The sequence below is a fragment of the Salpingoeca rosetta genome, assembly GCF_000188695.1.
Source record: "Salpingoeca rosetta unplaced genomic scaffold supercont1.9, whole genome shotgun sequence".
Taxonomy (NCBI): Eukaryota; class Choanoflagellata; order Craspedida; family Salpingoecidae; genus Salpingoeca; species Salpingoeca rosetta.
Genome location: NW_004754925.1, coordinates 285148 through 302647, shown reverse-complemented (window position 1 = coordinate 302647; position 17500 = coordinate 285148). Strand labels below are relative to the sequence as shown.

Below are 17500 nucleotides of genomic sequence, written 5' to 3'. Positions count from 1 at the left end.
GCAACCTGTACCCCCTGCAGCCGCGAAAAGGAGACGCAAACGCAAAGACAACCGTGTGAGCCACATTGCCATGCACACTACATTGCCACCGCACACACACGCACACGCACGATCGTAGCATCTTCACACGAGCACATGCACACGCAGGACGACGCACAGCGTGTTGGCCTCCAGCATGGTGGTTGGTTGGCGTTGTTGTTTGTTGTTGTCGTGGGTGCCGCGAAATTCAAAACGCTGGCTGTGTGTGTGTGTGTGTGTGTGTGTGTGTGTGTGTGTGTGTGTGTGTGTGTGTGTGTGTGTGTGTGTGTGTGTGTGTGTGTGTGTGTGTGTGTGTGTGTGTGTGTGTGTGTGTGTGTGTGTGTGTGTGTCACTCTCTACGCCACGCACACACATGGTCTGTCTGACACTCTGTACGCCTCTGTCTTGCTCTCGCGCCCCGCCCCCTCTTTCTGTCACACACAAACAAGGAAGACAACAGCAGGTCGTTTACTTGGGCGTGCCGATAATGCACCAGCAAGGATAAGTTATGTGCGCGTGTGTAAGGTGATGTGGAGGTGGTGTGCTCGCTTGAGCCAGCGCACACGGTGCAGATCCGAGTCGGGGTCAATGGTCTTGGGCAACGCAATGGTGAGACAGGCTGTTGTTGGTGTGTGCGTCACCTCCACTTGATCGTCCTCAATCTCCACATCAAAGTCCGCTGCTCGCCACGTGCCATCATTGTTGGTTGCCGGCGCCACCACAATCGACTGCGTGTTGGCTTCCTCGTCAACCCTCAATGTGTACGTCAACTGCTGCTGCTGCTGCTGTTGTTGTTGTTGTTTAAGTTGTTGTTGTTGTTGTTGTTTAAGTTGTTGTTGTTGTTTAAGTTGTTGTTGTTGTTGTTGTTGTTGTTTAAGTTGTTGCTGTTGTTGTTGTTGTTGTTGTTGTTGTTGCCGTCGTCGCCTGTCCTCCTCCTCCTCCTCCTCCTCCTCCTCCTTCTGTTGCTCCTTCCCCTCTTTCCGTCCATCAGCTCGCTCGTGTACCCCTCCTGCCTCCCCATCGCCCTGTGCCCCCCGCTGCTGCGTCGGCAGGACGTGTGCCGATGCCCCGTGCTTCGCCTGAAACCGTTCAATTTCCCGCCGCAACCGCTCCTCCTCAATCGCAATGTCGCTCCTATCACACACACACACACACACACACACACACACACACACACACACACACACACACACACACACACAGCGTTGTGAAATGGGTGAGGACTAGCTATGGGCGAGGAATGCGGGAATGCTTGAGTGTTAGAGTACATGTGTCAGTAGGCTGCATGATGATGGCACACCCATGCATCCGATTGTTCCCGCTCACCTTCCGTTTGCCGTATTGCCTTGCTGCTGCTGCTGCTGCTGCTCAGCCATTTGCTTCTCCTCCAAGTCGTAGAACCAGTGGGTGACAGCATAGCGCGGCTTGGACGTCGGCAGCACCTTCCCCGCCATCAAAACGAGTGCACGGTTGCGTTGCATGCGGCACAAAGGGAATGGGTACATGCTGTCAACGTTGTGCAGACACACGGAAAAAGAGAGGCAGGCAGAAAGCGACAGCCAAGCGGCATTGCAAACACGACAGACAGACAGACAGACAGACACAGACACACAGACAGACAGACACACACAAACAAACACAGACACAGACACACACACACACACACACACACACACACACAAACAAACAAGCAAACACACGATGGGCAACGCACTTCGTGTGGGACGCGCTTGTCTGAGAAGAAGATCACCATTGTGTCCAATCGAGGAGGAATATCCACCAGCACTTTATCATCAAGATCACCACCACCGTCACCATCACCATCATCACGACTGCTGGCTGGTTTGTCATCGTGTGTGGCTTCCTCCTTGGACTGCGCGTACACACGCAGCTCACCGCCGTCGCCTTGCTGTGATTCCCCACCAGGAAGAGATAGTATGCATGAATGCCATCGTGACGAGTGTGCGCGCAACCACGCTACAGCATGAATGCCATCGTGACGAGTGTGCGCGCAACCACGCTACAGCATGAATGCCATCGTGACGAGTGTGCGCGCAACCACGCTACAGCATGAATGCCATTGTGACGAGTGTGCGCGCAACCACGCTACAGCAAAGCGAATGTGTGTTGTGTATCACACTCCACAGGCAATTCTACAGCCTATGAACCCCACCCCCACCTTCCAGCCATCGTTGAGGTAGTAGAGAACGGTGAGCTTCCTGCCGTTGCGGTGCGGGTTGTCGCAGTGCTTGATGTAGCGCGCGCCGTTGCCCGGGTAGCACGTGACCATGGCCTTGGAGCGTGATTCAAGAGTCTTCAACTCTGGCACAAGTGATGCAATCAACTGCAGTGCATGCAGCAATCGCAAAGAGGGGACAGCACGTGGTGAGATGGAGGAGGAGGGGAAGACGGGCGGTGCCGAGATAGAATTGCTCAGCGAACGAACAGGCAAGGATGACACACAGACACAGACACACAGACACACACACACACACACACACCTGTACGATGGTGTTCATCTTGCGGGAGAACGTCTTAAGCGCCGTGCCACGCCAACACTGAACACCGCTACCAGCACCACTGTCGCCTTCATTCTCGTCATCGCTGTCGTTGTCGTTGATGGAATCGGCAATGGGTAGCTCGTCACGCTGCGTCGTGTCATGGCACGGGTCTTCGTCGAACCAGCCAACCTAATGGTGGTGACGTGATAGTAAACGTGCAAGTGTTCACCATAAGCAGCGCTGTTGTAAACACAAACACACAGACACACACAAACACACACAGACAACACAGACAACACAGACACAGACAGACACACGGACAAGACAGACAGGTGCATGAGCCATATCTGCGTACCTTATCGCCGCGAACAGCGGAGAGGATGTATTTGGTGTTTGCACCGGTCCGCCCGCCACCGAGCATACCAGAGCTCAGCCGACCCTGCGTTGAGTACAACGGAAGCAGCGGTTAGCGACTGGCAAACGGCAAACGGCGTACGCTAACGGACATGTCCATCCGCCCACTACACGCACGCACACATATACAGACACACGTACATGTGCTAACACAGGCATGCGAACGCACGCACACGAACCGCTCCATGCGCAGTTTTCACTTCTGTTGCAAGCCTGGCAGCCATCTCAGGCCCTGCGACCATGAGCAGTGCAGTGCGAACGCAAGGGTGTCAACAGGAGTCCAAACACGAGCAGGGCAGGCATACACACACAAATAAGTCGACACACACACACAAAACATTGGCGCGCGCACACGCACACACACACACACACACGAAACATTGGCACACGCACACACACACACATACGCACACACAAAACATTCGCACACACACACACACACACGTCTACATATGCACGCACCGAGGACGTTGGGCAAGATAACGTAGTTGTTGCGCATGAGTTGGGCAGCCAAATCCTTCGCCCATGCAAACACTTCAGGTTCATCCTTCATCAACTGCCTCACATGCTCGTACCGGCCGCTGTGTGTGAGCCAACAAGCCAAGGTTCGGTGGTGAGCAAAAGCACACGGTCCACCAGCACTGCGCACGTGAACGGAAGGAATGATTGATGTAGCTTGGCAAGAGTGTGGTCACCAACTCCACACTCCACCTTCCCTTCACCGCACGCACACGCACCTATGCTTTTGGCCCTGCTCTCTGGGGATCTGAGCTTGGCCGGACGACCTCGAGCCCGTGCCTTGTGCAGCCGTCTCCTCTTCCTTCTTCTCTTCGTCGCCGTCGTCGTCGCTGTCCTCGTCGTCGCTGTCACGCTGCTTGGGTTGGGGTTGTGGCGTCTGTTGCAGTGCCGCCAAGACGGCCGCGATCTGGTTGAGCACGGCCACCGCTTCTTCCTCATCACTCGTGTCGTCAAACTTGGCCAGCTGTGCATACAGAGCCGCCTTTGTCTCCGTATCCATCCCACCCTTCCCACTGCCACCCACGCCACTGTCAGCAGCAGCAGCGGCAGCGGCAATCGCCTGCTCCACAAGCGCCCTCGCTTGCGCCCTTCGAGTGCTCATCGCTGTTCGTTTGTTCGTTTGTGTTTGGCTGTTGCGCTTCATATCCGACACTGATTTCAGTCTCCACCACTTTTGTTGCCAACACGAAAGACAACCAACAACCAGCAACAGCACGAACACCAACGAGCCCCATGTCCAAGAAGCGCTCACAGCAGTAAGCCAGCCAACCTTGCGTGCGTGTGCGTGTGCGTGTGCGTGTGCGTGTGCGTATGTGCGTACTCATGTTTGTACACGTGTGCGAACCTTTGCACGTTGCCTTCTCACCCTGCAGTTGTGTTTGTTGTTCTTGACGCCACCGTTCAGAAGTCCCAGACACACACACACACACACACACACTCTCTCTCTCTCTCACACGCACACTCACTCACACACTCACTCACACCTCACCCACACACACACCTCACACCATGGCCTTCACCGATATCAGGCTGCAGTCGCAAGCAGAGCGGCTTGCGCTGGAGAATGACCGCATGGAGCAGCGGCTACAGGAGCTGCGCTCGTCCTTGCGTAAACAAAAGGAGGAGCGCGATGCAAAAGGAGGATACACGTGGAAGTCTGGGCGGCGGTCCAAGATTTCGGGGCATGCCAACGCCGTCATTGAGAAGGCACAGGACCGCCGCAAGCACCGCGCACGACGCCATGGCGCCGGCAGTGGTGGCTCGAAACAGCTGCCGCGACCGCCTCCCAAATACTCAGCTTCGTCGGCAGCTGGGGTCCAAACCGGTAAAGAAAACACTGGCAGGCGGCGCATGCCGCAACCGCCCGGAGCTGTAGGCTCTGCTGCATCCACACGCAGCGCCACAGGCGGAACGCAACAGCACACAGACTTAGACCTTGTCCTGGACGCGAGGGCAGACTCTGCGAGAGAAACATCAGCACCGGTGCAGTCTGGTGTGCAGAGCCTGCGCCAGCGCCGCTTCAAGCGCGACTCCCGGTCCGGCACTGCATCCGAGGATGCCTCCCCCTCCGCATCCATGGCGGCAACACAGCAACACCAGCAGCGCGGCAGCGCAGGCCATATTGATGCATGGCGGCAGCAAACAGCGTACGTGATGGTGGTCGTGGCGTGTGTATGTGTGTGTTGGGTGGGTGGGGGAAGGGCAATGTGCGCTTACGTGCGCATGCTTGTGCGTGCGTGTGTGTGAAATGCATTTGGATTGAGTGCGTCAAGGTGGCGGGTTTCTTGCAAGCCGCACAGTCCAACCCCACCCTTCTGCCGCACACACATTCACACACACACACACAAACACACACACAAACACACATACACAGGGAAGCGATGGACACGCATGGCACGACGACGACCGCATCAAGTGGTGTTGGCGGGGACGATGTGGACCCAGACTACCCGCCACTGCCGGTGGAGGGCGGTGGACGGCTGCTGGATGGCCCGGCCTTTGATGAGCAGGAGAGCAGCAAAGCGTTCGCAGAGGCACTCAAGGCGTGGCGGAACGGCGATGGCGATGGTGATGGCGGGAATGGAAGAAGTGGTGATGCGAAGGGAGTGTCTGCAGCCAAGTCGTGGAATCCAGCAGCAGCGGTTGTTGGCTCGGATATGGCATCCACGGATGTGCAGACGGGAACAGCTGGGCAGGACCTGTCCCCAAAGAAGGTGCGCTTGCCGCTTGTGGAGTGCGGCGTTGATTGTGCTGTGCTCTGTTTTGTTTCACCTGATTCCTCACACGCACGTATGCGCACATGTTTGCATGCACGCTGCTGCTCACGAAAGACGGCATAAACCCACTCATATGCTCAAATCATTCACACACACACAATCACACTATCATATCGCATTCACACACTCAATCGCACACACACACACACACACATCACACACGCACACTGCAGCTCAACCTTGACATTCGATTTGAGAGCAACCTGTCGTACTCGGAGCGATTGATGCTGCAGCGTGGGCGCCAGCGCGCCTCCAACCCTGCGTCCCGAACGCCATCAACAACCACCAGCCCACAGCACGCAGGCGCCGTGGCGCGGACACACGCGAGCGAGGGAGACGTGCCCAAGGCGCCCATGTTTGGACATGACATCAGCGCCGCACCCAACCACCCTGAACAGCCAGGGTTGCATCACGACGACGTGTTTGCTGACACCAACAACAGCAACATCGACGACGATGACGACGATTTGTTGTTGGACGCGGACTTCTTGCAGCGCCGCATTCAGCTCACAGACGCTGGCAAGGAGACCGCAACAGCACGGGACGAGCGCGGCGTTGTGGAGGTTGTGGAGGTGGCTGAGGTGGTGGAGGGCGATGATGATGATGATGGGCAGGGTGGTGACGGCACTGCACAGACAAACACATCATCTTCTCAGGAGAACGGGAGCGAGATTGCTCCTCTCGTGGACGAGCCAGACGACGACGATGACGACGACGATGATGATGATGACGATGCGGATGGGGACGAGAGAGACATGCGTGGTCGGCAGGCTCAACACCGGCCGGCATCAACAGCAGCGCAGGTGACGGTGGGCGATGCGAGTGAGCACGACTTCATGCAGCCGCCACCACCGTTGTCATCGTCATCATCTTCATCGCGGCCGGTTGCTGTTGACGCTATGGAGGCGCTACTGCAAGGCGCCGGAGACAACGCGTGATTGTGTGTGTGTGTGTGTGTGTGTGTGTGTGTGTGTGTGTGTGTGTGTGTGTGTGTGTGTGTGTGTGTGTGTGTGTGTGTGTGTGTGTGTGTGTGCTGTGGCCAGACACTCATGAAAATGAGCAGAGTTGTGTTGTGAGGAGGATCAAGGAGTGAGGTAGTTGGTGGACCTCTCTGTGTGGATGTCGTGTTGTTCCGGTTCCACTTGCGTTTCCGTTCTGTTTTCGTTCTTGTTGCATTCATGATGCATTGCTCAGCCTTTGCAATTACATTTTACGGGGACAAACAACACTAAGCGATGCTCACCAACAGAGCAAGAGGGAGGGAGAGGGAGAGGAAAGGCAATGCACACACACACACACACACACACACACACACACACACACACACACACACACAAATAAACACACACACACACACAAATAAACACACACACACAAACAAACAAACACACAATAAACACACACACAATAAACACACAAGCGCGCGCACACACAGACACGAATGCATACATAAACACATGGGCTCTCACACATAGGCACATCGACTCAAAAGCTAAAACGGATGCTTGTGAATGGGTTCATCCACGCTTTGCTTTCTTCTTGCTCGCGCCCTTGCTGGCAGTCTTCTTCTTTGCACCTGCAGAGAGCGCGCGAGGTGTGATGTTGTGGCAGAACAGCGGCGTTGGTGAGAGGGGTGAAGGTAGCCACACACACACACACACACACACACACATACACACCTGATCGTTTCTTTGATGCAGCAGCAGCCTTTCCGCCACCGCCACCGCGCTTCTTCTTCTGCTTGATCATGGCGTCACCAGACACATCCTCGTCATCCTCGTCATCCTCGTCGCCATCATTGCTGCCGCCCTCGTCCTCCTCCATCTTGAACATCTCCTCTGCACACCCGCCGGCACAACGCAGCCACGCGTGAGGCAATGCAAGACGAAGGAACATTCATACCAGAACAGCGAATCACACACGCGCATTCACGCACAACACACACATACAAGACACACACACACACAGCAAAGTAAACACGCACACAGTCCTTGTTTTTTCTCGTTCAACAACCCCCCACCCTTCCTCCTCTCCAGGCTGACCTGTGTCGGGTGCCTTCTGCTTCTTCTTCCGCTTCGATGCGGCCTCCTCTGCATACGGCAGCATGTGCGCGCTGCTGTTGTACGCGCGCGTGAACGCCGTCTTGGTCTTCGTGTCAAGGCGTTTCGTGGGGTCGGGCAGGCCCGAGAGCTGGCTCAGCTCGTGCAAGGAGTCCCAGTCCGCGCGCGTCAGGTTGTACGCGTTCATCACCGCCACGGCATCCTTTGCTCCGTCAGCGCCTGAGGCGGTGCAGGCGGTGGGAAGCGTGATGTGGTGTTGGTGGGAATGCAGATAGAGGGGGAGGGGGGAAGTGAGTGCATGGTGTGGTGGTGAATGAAGGAGAGGCGGAAAAGGTGAACAAGCGAGAGCGCCCGTAATGGCAGACTACCACAAACACACACACACACACACACACACACACACACACACACACACACACACACACACACACACACACACACACACACACACACACACACACACGCACGCATCAACAGCAGCAGCAGTAGCAGCGAACCTTGTTCGATGAGGGGCTGCATAATCTGCGCGCGAAGGTACGGCACGTAGGAGAGGCGCATGTCTGTGGTGTCTGCCGAAATGTCTTTGCGCATGTGTTGCTGGAGCTCACTGCACTGACGTCGTGATTTTGTGCGCTTGCTGTTGTTGCCGAACCACTGCCAGAAGGCAAACACGTCATCAACACGAATCATGTGGTGAGCACATAACTTAGGGGTGCTTATGCACATGAAGCACGAACACAACGACGACATCCACAACCCATCCCTTTCAACGGCAGTCACATCCATCACTGTGAACGCATGTGCATGTGTATCGCGGGCTTACCGAGCTGAATTCGATGCGCCCGTGAAGGCTTCCACGCATGATGAACCCGGGCCTTGACGGAGTGTAGGAAGAAGGGGGGAGGGATAGAGCCGGCGTGGCGGATGATGGAAGGTGCGGATAAGGGGGGTGAGGAAGGGAGAACAACTCTCACAAAGTTATGGCATGGGGACAAGAACAACACACGCGCTCTTGCATCCACTCATACATATGCACACACCTGATGCAGGACATGTATCCGTAGACGGGGAGGGCGCTAAATGCAGAGTTGGCCATCATAAAGTTGCCAACCTGAACGGCGGCAGCAACAGGTGCACACCAAAGCCAAGACATGAGGGGTGGAGCCGTGTGTGAGGACGACACAGGGCGTGGCGAATCCACTTGTGGAAGCACAAACACGAATGCACATGTGTGTGTATGTGTGCATAGAGATGTGTTGACTGACGAGTTCGGCTTCCGAGATTGCGTCAGCGGCGTCGGCGATGGTGGAAAGGACATCCACAGGTCCGGATTTGCCTTTGAAAAGCATAAAAGCGTCAAGTACAGCAGCACACGTGAGCCAGGGCGTGCGTGCGTGCTTGTGTATGTGTGTGCGTGTGTGCGTGTGTGTCTGTGTATGGGTGTGTGTGTTATGTGTCTGTGTTGTATGTGCGTGCGTGTGTACGGGGCATTGCTTGGGGGTACCGTGTGGGGCGCAGCGGAGGTAGTTCTCCTGCATGAAGAGCGGCATTGCCGAGTAGTCCTGGAAAAACGCCTCCTGCAGCTCATACCCGCGCGGTCCTGGCGCACGGCACCGCACAAGGAGGGAGAGGAGGGAGGGGGTGTTGGTCGTGGTGATGGTGGTCGTATTGGACGCGGGGGGGGGGAGGTGGTGGCATTGGTGTCAGGTGAGCATTGTTGTGCGCAAGGGGTGTGAGAGAGGACCTGTGTACACTGTGCTCTGTGTGCGCGATTATGTTTGCGCGTGCGTGCGTGAAGATTGGAGTTTCTGCTGGTGCGGTGTTGCCATGGCTGGTGCTTACGCTGCGCGGCGCGGAAGAAGAGAGGAAGGCAATCCCAGGGCGTCTTCTTCGTGTACTTGGTCGCGTTCTTGATCTGCCATTTCCAAACGTTGCATGCGTGAGCGCAAATGTTAAAAGCCCACGACGCTTCATCTCACCCACCACACGACACACACGCACACACACACACACACACACACACACCAGCACCAATGTGACACACGCACGTCGCGGTCGATAATGTCCTGGCGCTCAACAAAGTTTGCGTTGTCTCTGCTCCACATGTACATGTTGTTGAGAATCTGGCGAATGTCTCCGTTTGCCCCCTCAATGATGCGATCCAGCACAATCGGATTGAGCGACAGCCCTGCACACGGCAGTGAACGCACAGACGGAAGGAGAGAGGTGCAAGGTGTGTGTGTGTGTGCGTGTGTGTGTGTGCGTGCGTGTGTGAACGTGGGTGGTTACATGGGACAGCCCATTCATCTGCAACAGCACCAGCCATGACAGCAGCAGCACCACCACCACTAACTACAACAAACGACACCATGACGCCCACTACCATCTAAGCACCCATGAACCGCGTGCATGCGCTGGTGTGTGTGTGTGTGTGTGTGTGTGTGTGTGTGTGTGTGTGTGTGTGTGTGTGTGTGTGTGTGCATGTGCGTGTGCATGTGCGGCACCTTCTTTGAAGGCGACGGACATCATGGCCGAGCGAATCTGTTTCGTCTGCAGTTTGCGGAAGGGGAGGTGGAACGAGACATCACGCAGTCGGCGCAGCTTCTGCGGCACGTCGTTTGCAATGCAGATAATCGGCATCTTGGTTGTCTTGATGAGCTTCATAATCTCGCCAACGCCGCCCCGGTCCTCGTTGCCCGCCATCCCGTCAACCTCATCGAAGATCACAGCCTGAACGCGAGTGCAATCGACGCAGTGTGGTGGCGGTGGTGGTTGAAGATGAGTGGGCAGTGGTGGTGGCGGCGATTATGGTCGTGTCCGTGGTGGTGATTGCGGGAATGGCAACTCATATTCACCTTGAACAAACATGGGCCCCACGCACACTCATTCATGATTGTCAGCGCACCACTTTGGTTGCACGGGGCTTCGTTGCGGTGCCGTAGAATTGCGTCATGGTGCAGTTGCGGGTGAGGGGCCCGATTTGCGCCTCAAGCAACTTCTTACTCCGCGCATCGCTCGCATTCAGCTCAATCGGCTGCATGTGCGTGTGCGTGTGCGTGTGTGAGTGTGAGTGTGAGTGTGAGTGTGAGTGTGAGTGTGAGTGTGAGTGTGAGTGTGAGTGTGAGTGTGAGTGTGAGTGTGAGTGTGTGAATGGGTGTGAGTGTGAATGGGTGTGAGTGTGAGTGTGAGTGAATGGGTGTGCGTGTGAGTGTGAGTGTGAGTGTGAGTGTGTGAGTGTGAATGGGTGCGTGAATGTGCAGCAGACAAGCAAATGTGGCCAGTCAGTCTGCATCAGCCACAATCAAACAACCCCACGCCGCATGCGCCGGCCACGCACCTCGTAACCGCACGCCTCACAGACGAGCTTTGCGGTCGTCGTCTTGCCAATGCCCGGCGGACCAACCAGCAGCGCACACCGCTTGTCAAACCCAGTGTCGTCTGCACACGTACACATGCAAGCTTGTGAGTGATTGCGACGTGACGGACGCAGACAACAAACGCGCGCGCTCTGCCTCACTCAACGATGTACACACACAAGAACGCACACACGCAACACACGCACACACAAACACACAAACACATACGCACACAGCACGTGCACGATCCCAAACCCACTCTTTGTTGGTTTGTTGTTCTTGCGGGGCAGGTGCTGGTGCCAGGATTCGAGCCAGGCCTTGAGCTTCTTGGCGTTGCTGCGCGCGCCTGACTGACCCACAATCTTCTCCATGCTCTTCGGGGCGTACTTGACCGTCCACAAGTCTCCAACGGCCGATTGCGGTGGTGGCGATGACGCTGTAGCGGTTGCACGCTTCGCTCCTGCCGCTGACGATGACGATGATGATGAAGCTTTGAGTGCTGCTGATGTTGTTGCTGATTTCTTGGTTGCTGTCGCCTTCTTGCCGCCCTTCTTGCCACCTGGACGGGGAGGGAGGGGTGCAAGGCAGGTGTATGCGCACGTGTGCGTGGGTGTGTGAGAAGTGTTAGCGCATGTAAGCCGACAGCAGTGGGAACAAGCACATTGGCACTGGCACTGCGGCTGGTTCTGGACAGCGAACACAATGGCACCACACACATAGACACACACAGGCACACAAAGTCATGTGACCGCACCTGTGGTGATGTCGTCAAATGGCTTCTCGGGCAGTGTGCGAATCAGGTCAAACAGACCGTCCTCGTCAATGACGTTCAACTTCAACTCCTCGGCCTTCTTCATCTTGGAGGGGCCCGGTTCAATTCCGGCAACAATGTAGTTGACCCGCCCGCTCACGCTCTTCTGCACAGCGCCGCCGTGGTCCTTGATCAGCCGCTCAGCCTGCAGGCGTGGTGGTGAATGTGAGGTGGGTTGTTGGTGGCAGCGTGACGTCATGATGAATCTGCTGGTTTGCGAATGTGGAAATGCAGCGTGCACAATCGTGTTGATAATAATGCAACGCATGAACACGCACATGAACGCACACAGACACATAGACACACAGACACACACACACACACACAAAGCAAGCGCGGACCGTATCGCGTTCGATGGAGTCGAGAACGCCCGTGAGGACAAACTTGAGGCCGCCAAGGCAGTTCTGCGCCCCAGATGGCAGCGGCTTCTGGCCGAGGTTTGGCGGCGCGAGATTCTGCATGCGCTGCTTGTACGCCCAGAAGTTGGACCCTTTCTTCGGTGTCGTCTCCGTGCTGCCACCACCCGCCGATGCTGATGCTGCTGATGCTGATGATGATGCTGATGATGCTGATGTGGCTGCTGTCTTGGATGTGCTCGTTGCTGATTTCTTGGGCGACGTCGTCTTGGCCTTTTTCTTCTTCAGCTGCAGGCGGTGCGTGTGTGTGTTTGTGTGTTTGTGTGTGTGTGTGTGTGTGTGTGTGTGTGTGTGTGTGTGTGTGTGTGTGTGTGTGTGTGTGTGTGTGAGGAATGATGGTGGCACGAACGCTGCCAAAGCGCCACTGCAAGCACGAGATGAGTTCAACGGACACAAACACACACACATCACACGCGCACGCACGTACCGCTGCTGGAACGAATCCGCCATCATCATCATCGTCGTCGTCGTCGTCGTCTTCAATGACGGCGCGTGGTGGCGCTGTCTTTGGTGTCGCCTTTGTCTTCGTGTCGACCGATGCTCGCCCCTTCTCCCGCGTGCTCCCCTTGCTCTTCTTGGGGCTGGTCTTGCTCGGGCCACCCTGCACCGCCTTGTTGGTGCTGTCATGGCCACCATCACCGCTGCTGTCGTCGTCCTCAATCACCTCTCGTTTTGGTTTCGCCGCTGCCGCTGCCGCTGCCTTCTTGCGGGGTGAACGCCGTGTTTTGACTGGCGATGCCGTCGCAGACTTGTTCTCCTTCTTGACAGTCTTCTCGTCCTGCTTGCTCTTCTTCGTCTGCTTCGCTCCCTTCTCGTCGCCACTCCCGCTTCCGTTCCCAATCGCGTCATCATCATCATCACCGCCACCGTTGTCGTCGTCGTCACCCATCAGCACCGCCAGCGCTTCAGCCTCATCAATCTGTGTGAGCGACGTGTGTGTGTGTGTGTGTGTGAGTGTGTGTGTGTGTGTGAGTGAGAGTGTGTGTGGATGTGTGAGCGAGTGCGTGAGAGAGTGTGTGTGCGTGTGACAGTAGTGAGCAAGTGGTGACCTGGTCAAGCCCCAGCGTACAGGAGCGAGCAAGGGCAAGCAAGGGGCAGCGTCAAGTGTGTGTGTGTGTCAGAGTTGCATACGTCATCGTCATTGTCGTCGGGAACCGCAACAACTTCGTCCTCGTCATCATCCTCGATAATCATGGAGCGCTGAGCCTGGCAACAAATACAACAGCAGCAGCAGCAGCAGCAACAGCAAGAAATGCAGCAAGCAAATCAAGAAGGTAAAGGAGGTCGGCCAAGGGTAGATATGAGTAAGAGAGGGGTACATTGTTGAGTGAGTGAGTGAGTACCAGCGATAAGCAGTGTGGCAGCGGGCATCGACACGGGTGCCACTTGGGCTGCTCTCAGCATGGTTTGGGACTGAGCATGAGGTGCGGCACATCACGCATGCGCAAGACTGGCAGGCACCTTGGCTGTGGGCTTGTCTTTGCCTTTCTTTGCGCGCTTCGATGCTGGGCGCTGGCTGAAAAAGTCGCGAGCACTGATTTCCGTCTTGGAGTCGACAAAGTCTCCATCATCAGAGTCCTAGCGGGTGTGGCAGTGCAGTACAGGCAGGCAGGCACAAGGGTGTGTGAAAACGGGGCAGGCACAGCAGAAGGGAACTCATGCTGCAGAGGCACACTCACACACATAGACACACACACACACACACATAGACACATACACAAACACACACACACACACAAACACACATGCGTGCATGTTCTGCCTCACCACATCGATGACCTCTGGCTGCTTCTTCTTGCCGCCCTTCTTCTTTGGCTTTTGTGAAAAGAAGGCCCGGATGTCCGCCATGGCTGCCTGTCGACCCACATACACACACACACAACATGCATAAGCCAACATGGTGAGGCAGACAGAACCAGAGGCAGACCCACCACATCACACACCACACAGCACCACAGCACGTTTGCTCGGACTTGTGTCTCTCACTGACTGACTGATGGCTTTGGCGCGATCAGGGTTGCGGATAATTCTCCATGATTCCCAATACAATTCCAGCCGGAAACCGCCCAAGGAACAAAAACAAAAGCAACACCGCAGCAACAGCAGCAGCAGCATTCACATCTCACTGCAACTCGGGCAACTGTCGTCGCGTTTTTGCCCTTGCTGCACTCGTGCACACAAGATCAGGAACCACAAGCAGTGCAGACATCAACACCCTGCAAGCGGGCAAGTGAGCGAGTAAGCGAGTGAACGATGGCTGGCCGCTTGCGTGCAATCGCTGCGGTTGCCACGGCTGCTGGCGCAGCTGTGTTTGGGACGATGGCCGCAACACGCGCACCACCGCCCGCAACCGTCACCCCGCCGGGATCGCCCCTGAACCTGCCCTCACGCAAGAAGCAGGTGCGCACGTGTGCCTGCGTGCGTGCGCGTCTCTGCAACAAGGATACCAAAGGGGGAAGGGGGGCAGTGTGGTGCAGCTGCGAGCAAGCACCAACTGCCATGCCAGCGCTCGTGTTCTGCTTTGCACGATGTTGTCATCACTGCCACGCTGTCGGGCCCAAATTGTCTGATTCAGACACGCACATCCCCTCTTCCTTTCTCTATCTCTGTCTATCTCTGTGTGTGTGTCTCTCTCTGTCTCTCTCTCTCTCTCTCTCTCTCTCTCTCTCTCTCTGTCTCACACTCTCACACACACTCTCACACTCTCACTCACACACATGAACAAACACTTGTACGTAGTGGGAGGATCTCCAGTCCCAGGAGTACGACATCCTTGTGATTGGAGGCGGTGCCACCGGTAGCGGTGAGTCTGCAAGCATCCGGAACTGCACGTGCCCATGAGCACACATGCCCGCCCACGCACACACATGAACACAAGCACGCACATATGCTCACATGCACGCTGACCACATTCTCACATTCTCCCCTTTGTTCCGTGTGTCTGTGTGATTGTGCTACGCAATGTTCATCCAGGCGTTGCTTTGGATGCGGCATCTCGAGGTGCGGGTGCTGTGCGCAATGACACATGCACACTGATATATGAACGGTTGCCAGCTCAATCTACTTGTGTGAGTGTGTGTGTGCGTGTGTGTGTGTGTGCGTGTGTGGTGTGCTGCGCTCATTCCGTGGTTGTTTGTTTTTGTTTGCATGCACGCGTGGTTGTGTGTCTCCATACCGCGCGCTGCGTCACCAGGGCTTCGGGTTGCACTTGTTGAGCGGGACGACTTCTGCTCCGGCACCAGCAGCCGCAGCACCAAGCTCATCCACGGCGGCGGTCAGTCGCTCTGTGTGTGTGTGTGTGTGTGTGTGTGTTTGTGTGCGTGCGTGTGTATACGTGTGTGTGTGTGTGTATACGTGTGTGTGTATATACGTGTGTGTTTGTGTTTGTGCGACTGGCTTGCGCATCCATGTGTACCTGTGCACGTGCTCATGCAGCATGGGCTCGCCTTCCATTCTGCCTCCGGTGCAGTCCGTTACCTGGAGAAGGCAATCATGCAATTGGATATGGAACAGGTGGGGCAATAGTTTCTCAGGCGCGTGCATGCATGCATTAACTACGTTCGAGGAGGCCACTGTGTACCCCTCCCCCGCCCTCACAACTCACAATAACTTCACTCACACATACATACGCACACAATCACGCACACAACCGTCTGCACACACACACACACCCCCCCACACACACGCTTCTGTGCATGTATCCGTGCACAGTACAACATGGTGCAAGAGGCGCTGCGTGAGCGGGAGACGCTTCTGCGCATTGCACCGCACGTCGCACGCGAGCTGCCCATCCTCGTCCCAATCTACAGGTCCGCAGCCGTGATGGTGGTGGATGGTGGTGGTGTGATTCTTGTGGTTGAAGTCACATGTAGCTCAAGCCATCCAGCGTATGCACAGCTCATTCACACCAACCAACCTCCTGCTCGCCCCCGCTTTCCACGACAACACACAACACAACTGTCGCCAACGTTGTAGGTGGTGGGAGCTGCCATACATGTACGCCGGCCTGAAGATGTACGACTTTATTGCGTGGCTGTCCAAGAAGAAGGAGGACAAGGGCGTGAGTGGCTGCTACATGCTGGGCAGGGACGCTGCCATGGCCGCATTTCCACAGCTCAACACCGCCAGTCTCCGTGGCGCAATTGTCTACCACGACGGTGAGGGAGTGCTGGGCATGTGTGCGTGTGTGCGTGTGTGCGTGTGTGTGTGTGTGCGCGCGTGTGTATAGTGTGTGTGTGCGTGTGTGTGTGTGTGCGTGTGTGTGTGTGAAGAGGGGGATGGAGGCTCTTGTGAAACGTTCGTTTGCGTGTGTGTTGTGTTGTGTTGAGCATGCACGGCATGTGCCGCTCACCCATCCTCCTTTCGTGCGCGCGCGTGACATCAGGACAACACGATGACGCCGCAATGGGACTCGCCGTGGCGCTGACTGCGGCCAAGGAGGGCGCAACCGTGCTGAACCACGCCGGCGTGAGTGATGGATGTCAATGATGGATGACCAAACACTGTAGCGCTCACCACGCGTCAACACATACACACACACACACAACAATACACACACACAAATACGCACACACATACAATACACACACGTACGCACACGTACGCACATGTACACACTCAGATACACATACGAACACATAAACATGCTCATCTACGTGTCCATGCAACGCCAACTCACGCGCGCCCTTGTCTCTCCCTCCCCTTCGCAGGTCGTTGAGCTGGTGAAGCAACGGGTCGGAGAGGATGTTCCGGACAGGATTATTGGCGCCCGCGTCCGTGACGAGCTCACAGGTTGGATGGGGGCGTAGGGATGATGATGGATTTGGCCGGGGAGGGGAGGTGTTATGCATGGTGGCTAGCCTGTTGAGTCGTGCATGAGAGGTGAGAAAATTTGAGCAACCGTCATGACCAAACACACACACACACACACACACACACACACACACACACACACACACACACACACACACGCCACGTCACGCCACGCTGCAGGGGAAGAGGCAACGGTGCACGCCAAGTGCGTCATCAACGCGACCGGCTGCTTTACGGACGAGGTGTTGAAGATGGACAACCCAAAGCAGGACGATGTTGTGGTGCCGAGTCAGGGCATCCACGTCGTCCTCCCAAGC

General features: G+C 56.1%; 5 protein-coding genes across 5 annotated transcripts in view; 2 read left to right on the top strand and 3 right to left on the bottom strand.

Annotated features, from left to right (window-relative positions):
* Positions 1–227, bottom strand: part of PTSG_03972 (major facilitator superfamily transporter domain-containing protein 1) — a 4470-nt gene extending 4243 nt beyond the window's left edge. Inside the window, exons 1-2 of the mRNA XM_004994810.1 lie at positions 158–227; positions 1–14 (exon numbers count right to left, since the gene is read on the bottom strand). The exon at positions 1–14 is cut by the window's left edge and continues 51 nt beyond it. Coding sequence (XP_004994867.1) covers positions 1–14; positions 158–177 — 34 coding nt within the window. The 5' untranslated portion in view covers positions 178–227. The remainder of the gene's footprint in view (positions 15–157) is intronic.
* A 250-nt stretch (positions 228–477) lies between these two features.
* Positions 478–4131, bottom strand: PTSG_03971 (uncharacterized protein). The gene is made up of 9 exons (XM_004994809.1): positions 3671–4131; positions 3396–3514; positions 3113–3165; positions 2875–2958; positions 2520–2708; positions 2198–2362; positions 1733–1927; positions 1345–1460; positions 478–1152 (listed from the first exon to the last, which is right to left on the bottom strand). Exons 1-9 carry the CDS (start codon positions 4093–4095, stop codon positions 525–527), a joined length of 1974 nt encoding a protein of 657 aa, XP_004994866.1. The 5' UTR covers positions 4096–4131; the 3' UTR covers positions 478–524.
* Positions 4132–4460: 329 nt separating this feature from the next.
* On the top strand, positions 4461–6666 carry PTSG_03970 (uncharacterized protein; the record flags this gene model as incomplete). Its single annotated transcript, XM_004994808.1, has 3 exons — positions 4461–5098; positions 5326–5665; positions 5902–6666. The coding sequence occupies 3 exons, from the start codon at positions 4461–4463 to the stop codon at positions 6664–6666; spliced, it is 1743 nt and encodes a 580-aa protein (XP_004994865.1).
* Positions 6667–6881: 215 nt separating this feature from the next.
* On the bottom strand, positions 6882–14392 carry PTSG_03969 (uncharacterized protein). The gene is made up of 21 exons (XM_004994807.1): positions 14366–14392; positions 14139–14225; positions 13833–13949; positions 13503–13577; positions 12799–13290; positions 12297–12599; positions 11899–12100; positions 11404–11703; positions 11126–11226; positions 10694–10822; positions 10293–10518; positions 9837–9976; positions 9631–9703; positions 9293–9388; positions 9054–9124; positions 8829–8899; positions 8612–8663; positions 8286–8442; positions 7771–8007; positions 7408–7566; positions 6882–7304 (listed from the first exon to the last, which is right to left on the bottom strand). The coding sequence occupies exons 2-21, from the start codon at positions 14217–14219 to the stop codon at positions 7246–7248; spliced, it is 3141 nt and encodes a 1046-aa protein (XP_004994864.1). The 5' UTR covers positions 14220–14225; positions 14366–14392; the 3' UTR covers positions 6882–7245.
* A 69-nt stretch (positions 14393–14461) lies between these two features.
* The window catches only part of PTSG_12105 (glycerol-3-phosphate dehydrogenase), a 6591-nt gene continuing 3552 nt past the window's right edge, over positions 14462–17500 (top strand). The window contains exons 1-10 of the mRNA XM_004994806.1: positions 14462–14771; positions 15111–15174; positions 15345–15371; positions 15565–15645; positions 15841–15884; positions 16083–16180; positions 16347–16528; positions 16756–16838; positions 17081–17162; positions 17364–17500. The exon at positions 17364–17500 is cut by the window's right edge and continues 14 nt beyond it. Coding sequence (XP_004994863.1) covers positions 14625–14771; positions 15111–15174; positions 15345–15371; positions 15565–15645; positions 15841–15884; positions 16083–16180; positions 16347–16528; positions 16756–16838; positions 17081–17162; positions 17364–17500 — 945 coding nt within the window. The 5' untranslated portion in view covers positions 14462–14624. The remainder of the gene's footprint in view (positions 14772–15110; positions 15175–15344; positions 15372–15564; positions 15646–15840; positions 15885–16082; positions 16181–16346; positions 16529–16755; positions 16839–17080; positions 17163–17363) is intronic.

Bases quoted from the DNA above. Each gene is read 5' to 3' on its own strand.
- PTSG_03971 (XM_004994809.1), bottom strand. From the start codon at position 4,095: ATGAAGCGCAACAGCCAAACACAAACGAACAAACGAACAGCGATGAGC. The intron at 1,461-1,732 runs GTGCGTTGCCCA...ATGGCGGGGAAG, and splicing joins ACAAGCGCGTCCCACACGAA to GTGCTGCCGACGTCCAAGCC. The intron at 1,153-1,344 runs GTGAGCGGGAAC...TGTGTGTGATAG, and splicing joins GGCAATACGGCAAACGGAAG to GAGCGACATTGCGATTGAGG.
- PTSG_03969 (XM_004994807.1), bottom strand. From the start codon at position 14,219: ATGGCGGACATCCGGGCCTTCTTTTCACAAAAGCCAAAGAAGAAGGGC. The intron at 9,125-9,292 runs GTACCCCCAAGC...TGCTTTTCAAAG, and splicing joins CCTCCGCTGCGCCCCACACG to GCAAATCCGGACCTGTGGAT. The intron at 8,008-8,285 runs GTTCGCTGCTAC...GCACCGCCTCAG, and splicing joins GCAGCCCCTCATCGAACAAG to GCGCTGACGGAGCAAAGGAT.